Below are 13,651 nucleotides of genomic sequence, written 5' to 3'. Positions count from 1 at the left end.
CCACTGGAATATAATTATAAGTAAATAGAAGAAAGGCTCTTTTTAGCAAGAAGAAACAGGATGTCTGTCTCAGCACGGAAATAATGTGCTTTGACAGTGACATTGGCAGGGCAATAGAACAAAGAAACGTAACGCTGGTGTTATGTCCCATCGGTCTCCAGTGCCCGTGGCAGGTTTTTGGTAGCTCGCTCTATGGGCCAACTGTAATAGAGTGAGAGTTTAGAGAATGTGAGAGTTTAGCAGTAAACTCTCATATTGGTCGAGTTTTATCTTCAAAATGGGAAAACCTCTGAATGAGATTTTAAATCGTGAGAGTTTTTTAAGTCTGAAAAACATGCAAGTTCACTCTGTTATTTTGTTTTCGGACTCTTATTACATTGACCAAGTTTAAAAAGTGTCAGAAACTCTCACATTTTCTAAACTCTCACCCTATTACATTTGGCCCTATATGTCTGTTCTACGGGTATCCAGCACCTGGCGACTGTTACAGAGAGATTGGCTGATGAGGAGTAATGATGTCTCTGTCTGTCACACACAGGGGGTGAAGATCCTTCAGTCCTTCATGTGGTATCTGAATCCACGACAAGTGTTTGATCTTAGTCAAGGTGGTCCCAAGGAAGCGTAAGTGTTCTGTAAACACCCTCTACTTTTTGACACGCGTATCGAGTATGGTGGTTTCCTGTATCTCATCTTATGATTGTTCTTTTCTTTTTTTATTTTGTCTTTCTAATGGCGGAACCTGGAAACAACAGGGTATAGAGGTTCTGCTTAGAAAATTGGGCTCCGTCCATAAGTTCAAGCTGCTTGCCCTCTTTTGGCTGCCAGGGACACTTGGTTCTTTCAAAGTACTTGCAGAGCTCCACAATAAGTAAAGCGTAAAAAAGGCCACAAAGGCGGACTTGCACTTTACACAGGAGTCCCGTGCAGGGTTGGATTAGAACTGCATGCACGCCCCTATTTCTGTGCCAAAATGGTTGTGCGCAAGTGTCTCTTATCTGGAAAATTTTTACACAAATTTTTCTTTATTGAAACATTTGACATATCCTAGAATGAAAAAAAATAAATGTAACCACTTATCAAAAATGACAGTAAACAGGTACTAAGAAACGATGCCATAATATCATCACTATCCATATATTAAGAAATACAAGGAAATATAACAATAAGGTTAATTGGATCGCCGGTGATTACAGCAATGCCTGGAGCATCCTGAGGATGCTTCGGTAGCTGTAAGGGCAGCGGTGTGACAGTCTGAAGCGTCCTAAGGACGCTCCAGGCGGCACTGCTGCATAGATTCTGGCTACAGGGTGCTATTCTAGGCACCATGCTAGACAGATGAGGCTAGCAGAAAAAAAGCTCTGAGGGCCAAAGCAAATGATACCGAGGGCTTTATAAGGCCCCCGGGCAGGAGGTTCCCCATCCCTGTATTAAAGAAACGTTCAGTGAATTTTTCTTTTTTAAGGGAAGCTTCCAACCAATCCATTCTAACTATATAGAATATCTTTTGTAAGGAAAGAGAAAACGGCGGACTGACGGGCTGTATCCACATCTGAAGGATACATATCTTTGCCGCCGCAGATATCACTAATAATAGTTTACGAAAAAAACCCTGAACTGATTTTTTTTTTTTAAATTGAGTAGATTTTTTTATTTTAGTTTAAAAACATACCATACAAGCATAAAATTACATACATATTAAAATGTACATAACATGCATACATATCAAATAATATCAGTAGTAACAGGCATATACAAATAGCTAGAGTAGATATCTCATCCTACTGATTTGAGTGATTACAAAAAAGGAACAGAGTATAGATATGCATATAAACAGATATAATTTTCTTACACATACATACTAACTAATAACAGTTTACAACTGTGATATACTTAGCACACTTAAAAAAAAAAAAAAAACAGTGTTAATGTTGTTATTATTGATACTGACATTGCCGCATAATAGAAAACTTCCCAATAGAGCATTAGAGCCAATTATGAGTCACTGGGTGTCTCATAGAAACTAGATTGAAGCCATCTATTCCATATCTTCTCAAACTTAGACTCAGACTTTCGTGAGATATAAATATATTTCTCATGCATCACCGTAGAATTAACAAGTGATTTCCATGTCGCATATTCAGGTCCCGTAGAAGCCAACCATGATCTAGCTATGACAACTTTTGCCAATGTACACAGATTAATAACGTATAGGGTAGTATGTTTATCCAAAAAATCACAAGGTATTATTCCTAGAACACATGCACTAGGTGTTAGTATAGAGATAGGGACACCAGTAGTGGCCATAGTTTGTATAATTCTGTTCCAGAATGTACTTATGACGGAACACTCCCAAATCAAGTGCCAGAAAGTACCACTGAGTATAGCACACTTAGGACAGATATCATTTATCCTTCCAGCAAACTTCATAAGCCTAACGGGTGTGAGATAAGTCCTATGCAGAATGAATAGCTGTATCTGTTGAAATCTAATTGATGCAGTAGAGCACCTCGGAGACCCCATGGCAAGGCTCCAGGACTCATCACTCACAGGACCCACATCAGAAATCCAACGTACCCGAAGACCAGGAAGGTCCGAACAATGATGAGCGGACATAAGATAAGAGTATATACTAGATATAATTTTACGGGACCCCGTAGATAACAATAACTTTTTAATAGGAGAGTCTAATATATTTGTCGAAGAGTCCGAGAATTGGGCAGATAGCGCATGTCGCAATTGAAGATATCGGTAAAAATAGGAGCTAGGTAAACAAAATTCATCCCTTAACTGAGTAAAGGATTTAAGAATACCATTATCATACAATTGTCCCAAAGAGAACAACCCTTTAGAACCCCAAACTCTATCTGTTTGTAAATAAGACAACTCATCTAATGATTTGGGAGTTCCACAGTGAAGTGTCTGGGTCTATACCTTCATACTTGACCATTTTTGAAAGTAGCCTCCAGATGTAAATAGCTTGATAAAACACAGGAGGATCATTTTTAGCGTATCCCTCTGCAAGTAATGCCCGTAGAGGGGAGTGTCCCGGCGAAGCCTGGGAGACCATTACAGATATCAAGTCACCCACCTGGGCACCCTGCAACCATATTCTCAAATGCGCCAATTGAGACGCAAGATAATATAATCTAAAATGAGGGAGAGCGAATCCACCCAAATTCCGGGATCTAGTTAGAGTATTCAATTGAATCCTGGGACGCTTGTTCATCCAGACCAGAGAGGAGATCAAACTGTTTAGTTTCCTAAATATGGATAGTGGTATATAAATAGGAGATTGTTGGAATACATATAGGAATTTAGGCTGCACGATCATTTTTACCAAATTAATTCTACCAGTCAGTGTCAAAGGAAGTTTAACCCAGGTGCGAGATTTCATTCGGAGATATTCCAATAATGGTTGGATATTCAGAGAGATATAATCCTGCGGAGAATTAGTAACCCAGATTCCCAAATATTTAAAACGGTCTACCCACTGAAGGGGAAGAGGTATACTGGGAGATGCGGGAGGGGACCCCCTAAGTGGAAGTATGTGGGATTTCCCCCAATTAATCTTTATTCCAGAGTATATACCGAAGGCTGTAATAACCTGGAGCACCGCCGGCATGTAGAGAGCATAGTCAGCCAAAAACAATAAAAGGTCATCTGCGTATAAGGCCACAGTGTCATTTCCATTGTCTACCCGAAGACCCACTATATCAGGATGGGATCGCAGTACACACGCCAGCGGTTCCATTGCCAAAGCAAATAGGGCTGGAGACAAGGGGCAACCCTGTCTCGTTCCCCTAGATAAATGGAAGGAGGGTGAAACATAACCATTTATTGAGATCCGTGCACTAGGGGCCATATATAGTAACTGGACCCATTTGATGAAGCGTGGACCTATCCCGAATGCTCGCATAACTTCCCATAAGAACTGCCATTCTATGGAATCGAAGGCTTTAGCCGCATCTAGTGACACTACAACTGATGATGATTCATCACCATGGGAGATCTGTAGATGTGTAAATAACCTCCTCAGATTCTCAGAAGTTGATTTCCCGGGCATAAATCCTGTCTGGTCTGGATGAACTATAGTAGCAATAACTCTATTAAGTCGCATAGACAGGAGTTTAGCTAGAATTTTAGCGTCAGTGGATATCAGGGATATCGGTCTATATGACTCTGGAAATGGGGGATCTTTTCCAGGCTTCGGAAGTACCACTATCACCGCCTCAGACATGGAGGCAGGGAAGATCCCTTCCTCAAACAAAGCATTAAATATGTCCAATAATATGGGAGCAAAAAATAACACATGTTTTCTATAAACTTCAAGGGGAATACCATCAATTCCGGGAGCCTTGCCACTCGGAAATGATTTAATAGCTGTGTTAATCTCTTCAATAGTGATAGGGGCCTCCAATATGGCGCTGGCCTCAGTAGTAAGGATAGGAAGCTTGGCATTATTTACATAATTCCGCAGTTCTGCCTGACTACATTTTAAATCAGATGAGTAGACATTCTTAAAAAAATTCAGGAACACATCCGCTATTTCAGGGGTTGTATCAACTACCACGCCATCAGCTGATCTCAACTTAGCAATAGTGTTACTAGGTCTGTCTGAGTTAACCAAGTACGCTAGATAGCTTCCCGACCTGTCACTTTGAAAATATCTGGAATGTGAAGTAAATAATAATCGACGGCTAGTTCGGTCCTGTAAATGAGTAGTCCATTCTTTTTGAGCATGTAACCATGATGCCCTGGAGGATTCTAGCTTATCCACCAGATATGACAACTCTAAAGCTCGGCATCTGGCTTCCAATTCAAGTTCCCGTTTCCTATAGAATAGTTTCAGCTCTGCCACCCTCTTTATCAGTGATCCTCGCATAAAGGCCTTGAATGCATTCCATATCATATCAATAGGAGCAGAACCCATGTTATCAGCAAAGTAGCCCTGCCATGCCGCCTCCAGTTCCGCCCCCGCCCCCATTTGCAATAACCAGGAGGGATGTAGCTTCCAAAAATGCTGACCCTTGTCTATTTTAATATCTAACTGCAAGAATAGCGGGGAATGGTCAGATATGCCCCTAGCCTTGTACTCTATACCTGAGATGCGGGGCAATAGGTTTCTGGAGACCAGGGCCAAGTCTATTCTGGAAAAAGAATGATGGGAATGGGAAAAACAAGAATATTGGTGTGTATTTGGATGTTCTTCCCGCCAGGGGTCAATCCAGCCAATATCCGTCACAAAATTCGCCAGCCCTCTACCTGATGAGACGTGACAGGCGGAGGATTCACGCCACCTATCCATAGCAGGATTTAGTACATTGTTGAAGTCCCCAAGACACATAATTGGGGTATCAGGAGAGGAAGCTACAAATTCAGCTGCACGCTTCAAAACCTCATACGAGAAGGGTGGAGGAATATATACTGCTAAAATAAATATATTAAATGAATAAATGCTGCAATCTAAGAAAACATATCTCCCTCCAGGGTCAATTTTAACGGTATTGCAGACAAATGGGACTGTTTTACTTATAAGAACAGACACTCCTCTAGAAGAGGAGGTAAATGGGGAATGAAATGCCCAACCCACCCACGGTCTCTTAAGTGATAAAAGTTTCCCACCCACCAGGTGCGTTTCTGTAAGACAGGTAATCTCTGATCCATAGTGTCGCAGCTGTCTAAGTACTAAGGAGCGTTTTATCCTGTCATTAATACCCCTCACATTCCAAGTCAATATTTTAGTCATATATAGGGAAGTAAAAAGAGTTTCAGGATATCCCCCAGCAATTTACTAGAAACATTGTGCAGACTGACAGAACGGATATATAAAGTCAATATGGCAATACAGTACATCACTTTACCAAACATAGAAATAATATCAAATAAAAATAAAAATAGAGGAAATAAATCTCTCCCAAATCCCCCCCACCCTGTACACCAACCCAACCAAGGCATACTTGGATCCCTAAACATTAAACTCTCCCTCCCTACAAACTAATAGTAACACAACCCACCCAGCTACACAATTACTCTGATGCCAAAAACAAGCTGAGAGTATTAGGAGCAATGAATTCTAATGACCACCAAAGAACATGATGGGCTCCCCAGTATAGAAATAATATTGAAGCAACAGTACCATATTCACTTATACTTATATGAACTGACATATTGTAGAGTGATTTTATAGCAGAAGTATTATATAGTGAATACTATCCTCCGTAAACTATTATTTATATCCAGTACCTACTTAGATATAATATGTTACTTCATCGATTGCAATATATACACTAAGAACATCGATTCCAACAGCAATATAGATATATATTCACAAAATTATATATTATTCATAATCACTCTGGTTCCAATTGTCGAAGACCAGGTGATCTACGATCCAGCCAAGCCACCGCCTCTTTTGGGGAAGCAAAGAACTTGGTCTCCCCATCCGCCACCACCCGTAGCTTAGAGGGGAAAAGCATTGCATATGATAGATTAAGGTCACGGAGGCGACGTTTAATAGGGAGAAATCTTGCTCTGTCCTTCTGTACCTCCACCGCAAAGTCTGGAAAAATAGAAGTTTTAACTCCATTTCGTTCCAATGGACCTTTAATGCGTGCTAACTTGAGAATAGTGTCTCGATCTTGGTAATGTAAGAGTCTAGCAATAAATGTGCGTGGAGGAGCACCGGGAGGCAAAGGTCTAGGAGGGACACGGTGTGCCCGCTCCACTGCAAATTGGGCTGAAAAAGAATCTCTGCCATAGAAATCGATGAGCCACTTTTCAAGGAAAGCCTCAGGGGCGGAACCCTCTTCTTTCTCAGGAAGCCCCACAATTCTCACATTATTACGACGGAGTCTGCCTTCAATATCAGATATTTTGTTCTGCAGAGTAGCCATTTGCGTAGTCAGAGAAGCAACTTGTGATTGTAATGGGGTGTGCGAGTCTTCTAGATTAGAAATACGGGTTTCTGCCTCTCCGACCCGTTCCCGCACCCGTTGTACATCATGTCGTAGAAGAGACAGATCAGACTGAACACTTTCGATTTTGTCAGCTAGTCTAGCTTCGCAGGAGGTGACTGCCTCCAGCACCTGCTGTAGGGTGACCTCCGAAGATGTAGTGGAACCCACTCCAGTGTTAGGTGCGACAGTTGGTTGTCCGGATGTCCCTAAGGGGGCAATGCTCGGAGGCACAGGTGGTGTTGATGAGCGGACAAAGCGCTCTAGTTTAGCCGCAGCCGCCGCACCATGTCCGGACTTTCCCATTATAACGCCAGACAATAATGTAATATCAGGTCCCTCAGTAGCAGTTCACTGCACAATAAACAATATCTTGAAAGAATGGTATTTGTAATAGGGATGCTGTAAAGACTAGGCTGAAAGAGAGATCCAAGAGAGCTCAGTCACAGAATCATCCAGCTAGGTTTAATTATTATATTATTTGACGATACTGACAAAAATTGCAGGGAGTATAGATCACGCAGGGCACCACACTCCGAATGCCTCCTCTGATATAATCAGGAGCGGATACCAGCCACCTATCGGGGTCAGCAATGGCGCCCAGCACAAGCCCCGGCGGCGTTACGTGACTGGGAGGCCCAGTCAAGCATCAGGCCAGCACGAGGCACAGGGGACAGAGATCCGCACTCACCGGAGTCTTCTCGACTGCCCGACCACAACGAGAAGGGTCAGTCCAGATGTGGAAGTTACTCCCGGCCAGCACAGCCGCGTCTCAGCGGAGGCACCAAACAACAGCCGAGGCTCTATAGTCCAGCAATGGCGGCGGCAGGGCCCAAAGTCTCGGCGATCCCGCCAGGCGCCGTATTTGGTCTCGACGCTCAGGACCAGCACAGCAGTATCCCGGGAGGGTAAGTGCTCGATGGCGAGCAATTTTATCGGGGTAGCTGTGCGCAGGATAGATATGCAGGATATAGCACTGGGGAGCCTACAGGACCAGCTGCCTACACCAGATCCGCCATGGCCACGCCCCCTCCACCCTGAACTGATTTTTAGCTATAATCTCACGTTACCATAACGTATGTGGTTGATAAAAACACACACTAAAATGATGCATTGTTTCCTAGGATTGTAATCTCTGTTATGTTGCTGTGTGTGCTGCATTATCTGCATTTGGATGTTGCTGTGCTGTGGTGGAGGCAAACGTTCATTGTCATTATGTCTCCCGGGCACCCCGACTACACTCCTTAATCTTTCTTGTGTCTTTTCGGCAGGTTAGAGATGTATCGGAAGGTTCCGTCATTGCGCATCCTCGCGTGCGGAGGTGATGGCACTGTGAGTCTTGTGTGTCCCAGGTTGTGTTACTGTCTTTTTGTATTGTGGCCTGTCTTGTTTTCTTGTGTCTGGATATGTCTGTGTGATTCTAACGGCAATATTAAGCCAGAGAAAACCCTTAAACTATGGAGGTGGGAAGCTTCTTACTTCACTTAACAACAACTTCCCGTTGCGTCTACACAGCACGATTTTGACTTTCATATTACTTTTACTTTTTTTTTGTAAACTTTTTTTTAATGAAATTTAAAGTAAATTACTTTTATATCCGAGTATAGGCATAAGAAAATACTTTATCTTTCTAGCTCGATTTAATATAGAACCTCCTTGCATTGCTTGTACAGAATATTTACAGTACTCTGCTAGCCTGCGGACAGTTAGCAGGACAACTTCTGTCTACCATTCTTCTTAGAGCAGGGATGGGCAATCTGTGGTGTTCAGTGTTGTTTGCCCGTTTACTCTGCCAACTAGAGTTAACTGTATCATTGCCCAAAGAGCAGAGATTGGCCATCCAAAAAACTGTAGGCAAGCTGCTGCTGCTGAAGGTTATTTATAAGCAACATGTGGATTGTCTTAGGTTGCTGAGAAGAAGGTGGGTAAGTTTTATATTCACACCAACTTGGACAGTTTTTGAGAGCACTTAGCAATTTTTTTAGCGCTCCAGATGGGGGAGCACTGGTTTGACGTTGGCGCATAGTGAGTGCAGGAGTAATACAGGCACTCTTAATCTGAAGACCATTGCCCCGTTCTCGTCCCTGCTATACCCAATGCCTACTGGGAGCACGAATTTAGTTAGAGCATCACTTTATTTTTATACTTTGTTCCTGCTCCAGTCCACGACTTCGGCCTAGAGCTTTATGCAGAGAAGCAAGGGGCTAGTGGCACATAGCTACTGCCGGGGAAAGCAGTGACTGGACGGTGATGCAGTGCAAAAGTCACAAACCGCAGGACATGGCTTAGGTGAGTATAAAACCATTTCCACATTCTGGGAGAGGTATTTAATTTTCTAAGGAATTGGTGGGCTCCAGTGTCAAGCGTCCGAGCCCATTCAGGGTAAAGACCCCTAGGGCGGCCTATTGGCTGGGACAGACCTAGAATTAGTAGAGCGTGGGTGTATTTGGTATATCTGGAAAGTGGATGTCCCAGAAACTGAAATTCTAGAGGTTTGCAACGCTACTCTGTTCAAGTGTACAGGGAACTATCTGGTTTAATTTCTTCCCTCCCCAGTTCTGTAGGATCTAGTTACCCAGACTTGGGCAAAGTAGATTTTTGGCCTGTTATTCTATTCCAAGGGAGGACGCAGCTCGTTCAGCATATCCCCCACATGTGGGTGCCTTCATATTGAGTTTGGCAGTCTACCAACATTTTCATCCCTGGTGCTGCGTCTTTTAAGGATGGCCCAGAAAAAAGGATGGAGAGCCTCCTGGAGTCCATTTCTGTTGCAGCTTAGACCTCTAAGGCTTAGCATGGCTTCCACATGGGTATTTAAGGCAGTGGACAAATGGATGTTTGCTTACCTTGGTGGAGCATTCTCAGTACATCCTAGAGTACTTGGATGCCAGTTATGCAGGGGCAAGAACATCAATGTGTGCAGTCTCCGGTTGAAATCCTTGGATGCAGATATGGAGCCTAAGAAGGCTCAGGAAATGCTTCCACTCTCAGGTGGGGTTTAATTTGGTCCAGAGCTGGATGAGACCACTTAGTCTCTCGCATGATGCAAGAGAGTCAGACAAGCTCGGAAAGTCTGTCGTCTGGATTTCAGAAAGCCTGACAAGAAGTCAGCATGACTGGTAACAGTCCCACCCATGATCTCCAATGGTGGGTGCCCTTCTGCATCTGTTTGCAATGAATATGTTCTAGATCTTCTGTGCTCATCTCCCAGACTGCATTTCACCACTTTCCGGAGACAGGTCACATAATTTCTTTGCAGAAAGTCATTCAGTCTTTGCTCTCCTCTGGAGTTGTCTTTCCGGTTTCTGATGATGGACAAAAAGTTGTGAGAATTATTACAGTCTCTTCTGGTGCAGAATCCAGACAAGTCTTTTCATCCCAGTCTGGTTTTAAATTCCTTGAACACCCATCTCCTGGTCGACAGATTCAAGACTTCTAGGAGCTAAGGGTGATAGTCTTTGCCTTTCATAATACCACTTTCAGACATACGACCCAGGAATTTCCCTGCTCAGACCCGGGTTTTTCACCTCCACAAAAACCCGTGTTTTTGGTTGAGACCCCCTTTCACACTACACCTGAGACCCGGGAAATTCCAGGGTCGCATACGTTCACAATAAACCTAGGTCTGCCTGGAATTTGGTGTGGATTTAAACAGGATACATATTAATTTTTTTTCACAGTAATGCCATAATATAAAAATGTGCATTTTTAGAGTACCACAAAGTTTGTTTATTTCCAGTGGTTTTTTTTATTGAAAACCAATAAATGTTTACATTACAATGTAAGAAAATTATGAATATAGCCTCTAGAAAGTTGCTGTCTATACAAACACGAAAATTTTCACATAAAGTTAAGTAAAAAAAATAATACACACTTAAATTCGTTTGCTCCCCAGCCATGTGGCCTGTGTGACTGCAGTTGATGTCATCAGCAGGTGCATGGAACAGCCAATGAGAAGGTTGTCTAAAAACCTGGGTTGGAAGCATTCAAACTAGAGGCTACTTGGGTCATGGATCCGGGACTTCGACCCGCGTCGTTTCTGTTCACACATAACAAAACAAACATAACAAAAACCCGGGTTGATGCACGTTCACGACCAAAAACCCAGGTTTTTGCTGTATGTCTGAAAGGGCTTTAAGTGGATTCTTGTGCAGAAAAGCAGTAAATATCCAAACCTACAATTCCATGGCAGTGACTTACCTTATTCATCCATGGGGCTCAATAAGTCACTAGTCCATATAAGAGGCTCAACGGGGCACGGGTTCATTCTGGGCATCAGCAACTTTTAGATGCGATTTTCTCGTTTGCCAAGTTATTTATCAAGACTTCTTTCTCAGCTGGTGCAAAGGTGGTGTCAGCCAGACGTCTTAATGATGGTGTTTTGGTTGAGCCAAAAGCTGCAAATGTTCTACACCAGAACCAGGGACCCAAAGGTGGTGTTGATAGACAACATGTCAATGCTGTGGGACTTTAATCTGCTTTATCTGTTCCATCAAGTGGCAATGTTCTGGATAGTTATGGGAAGGTTCAAGTTTTTGCTTTTGACCAGAGGTCCAAGCTTTTTCACAGGGCGTACTGCATGTTCAGACCCCATTTATGGTATCAGATTAATCAGAATCATGTTGTTCTGGCTTTGGACTCTCATTGGACAATAGAAGATAAGGGTTCTCTTCATTCTTTGGATGTGGTTCGGGTCATGCAGACCTATTTTCCATATAACAAGTAATGTCTGCAATATCTCTTGAACGGGATGCAGTCATAATGTCATTATTTACATTAATGACACCACAATGTTGACATTTAGGATGTGAACATTGTTGAAAGGTCAACATTGATTAATGTTGGCATCTGCAGGGACTAGGAGAAGGGTTAGGGTTAGGCCACTGGATGGGAGAGTTAGAGTTTGGCTATGGGAGGGGAGCGTTAGGGGTTAGGCACTAGGAGGAGGGTTAATGTGAAGTTACAGGAGATTAGGGTTAGGCACTAGGGTGAGAGTTAACTATGGGAGGGTCTAGTTAGGCATTATGGGGGAGGGTTAGGGTTAGTCTACAGGAGCGAAGGGTTAGGTTACGGAAGGGGAGTGTTAGGGTGAGGCACTAGAGGCAGGGTTAGCTTTAGGTTACGGAAGGGGACTGTTGGGATTAGGCACTAGGGACAGGGTGAGTGTTGGGTTACGGGAGGGGAGGGTTGGTGTTAGGCACTAGTGGAAGGCTTAGGGTTAGACACTAGGGGGGGGTTTAGGGTTAGGCTACAGGAGGTTTAACGTTGGGATACGGGAGGGGAAGGTTAGTGTTAGGCACTAGTGGAAGGGTTAGGGTTAGACACTAGGGGTGGTATTCAATTGTTTTCGCAGTCAGGATCTCCTGTCTAAAGGGTCAGGAGATTGCGGGGCGCTATTCAATTGATGCCCATTTTCACGCTGATCGCGCCCATAGTTGTCGGGTTTAGCCACATAAAACAGCTACCTCCGACCAAAGTGCTGGGTGCGATCGTGAGAAGTGCCATTTGGGCGCCCAAACAGGCATCTTTTCGCCCATTTCAGCTCGCTCCCCCTGGGGCTGCGAGCTGAAATGGTGCATCGCAGCTGATCGTGCCCGTCAGGAGCAACAATTGAATAGCTCGTGTCGGGCATATAAGGGGGCAAAACAATTGAATACCGCCCTAGGGGGAGGTTTAGGGTTAGGCTACGGGAGGGTAAGCGTTGGGTTACGGGAAGGGTAGGTTAGTGTTAAACACTAAGAGACAGGTTAGGATTAGGCACTTGGGGGAGTATTACGGTGGGGCACTAGGGGGGAGTGTTAGTGTGGGGCACTAGTGGAAAGGTTAGGATTATTCTACTGGAGGGTTAGGCACTAGGAGGGGGAAGGTTAAGATTAGGCTTCAGGAGGGGGGGGTTAGGGATACTCGCCGCGGAAGTATGCAGGAGCAGCCGGAAGTCCTCATTAGCTGACTGCCTGACCAGCTAAGTCACAACTAGTCCACCAGGAATGTTTTGTCTGCATTCTAATCATGTCGATATTTCATCAGTGTGGACATGATGATTGTCGACCGGGCCAATGTTGACATTTTTATGTCGACATTGTGAATGTGAACATGATGAATGTCAACAAAATATCCCACAGACTACTGGTCCTCTTGATGCTCCGAAATAAGGGCTTACTGGATTCCAAGAAGTCCATTGCTTCCACCATTAGTCAGTCCTTTAGCAGCATTAGGCAGCTAGTCTCTGAACATCTACCATATCGATGAGTGACTCCTAGGCGATGCAGCGCGGAGCATTGGCTGAGCAGCTGTGCCGCACCGCCACCTGGTCATCTGTTTTATACAGTTACCAGATTCTGCAGGTTTCATGCGTTTGCATACCAGGATGCCATTTTTGGAAAGAGCGTTCTTCCATTGAGCGTGCCCACCCATAGAGGCAGGTTTGTGCTATCCCCAGTGTTAACCCAGTGTCCCTAAATTGCAGGACTAAGAAAATTGAGGATTTTGTACTTGACGTTAAATCCTTTTCTTTGAGTCTGTTGTTGGACACTGGGGTCTTGTTACATTTGTTGTTAGTTAGGAGGATGTTGTCCTTCCCTTATCCTTGTTTGTTCCTCTCTATTCTTTCCTGTTGGGATTGGTTACAGATAACTGCAGCGCTCATGGCAGGCATAGGGGGGGAAGGGGGGAGCGGAGCATGGACAAAGTCTGCAGAT

At 43.8% G+C, this 13,651-nt stretch overlaps 1 protein-coding gene across 4 annotated transcripts in view; it reads left to right on the top strand.

Moving 5' to 3' along the window:
* Nucleotides 1-13,651, top strand: part of DGKZ (diacylglycerol kinase zeta) — a 141,638-nt gene that overhangs the window by 76,034 nt on the left and 51,953 nt on the right. For all 4 annotated transcript variants that reach the window (XM_088461494.1, XM_088461492.1, XM_088461491.1 and 1 more), the window contains 2 exons: nt 539-621; nt 8,225-8,285. In XM_088461494.1, coding sequence (XP_088317620.1) covers nt 539-621; nt 8,225-8,285 — 144 coding nt within the window. The remainder of the gene's footprint in view (nt 1-538; nt 622-8,224; nt 8,286-13,651) is intronic.

The sequence above is a fragment of the Taudactylus pleione genome, unplaced genomic scaffold (genome assembly GCF_031769625.1).
Source record: "Taudactylus pleione unplaced genomic scaffold, aTauple2 ptg001060l, whole genome shotgun sequence".
Classification (NCBI taxonomy): domain Eukaryota; kingdom Metazoa; phylum Chordata; class Amphibia; order Anura; family Myobatrachidae; genus Taudactylus; species Taudactylus pleione.
Note: the sequence above shows the minus strand (reverse complement) of the source record. Positions and strands in the feature narration are given on the sequence as shown.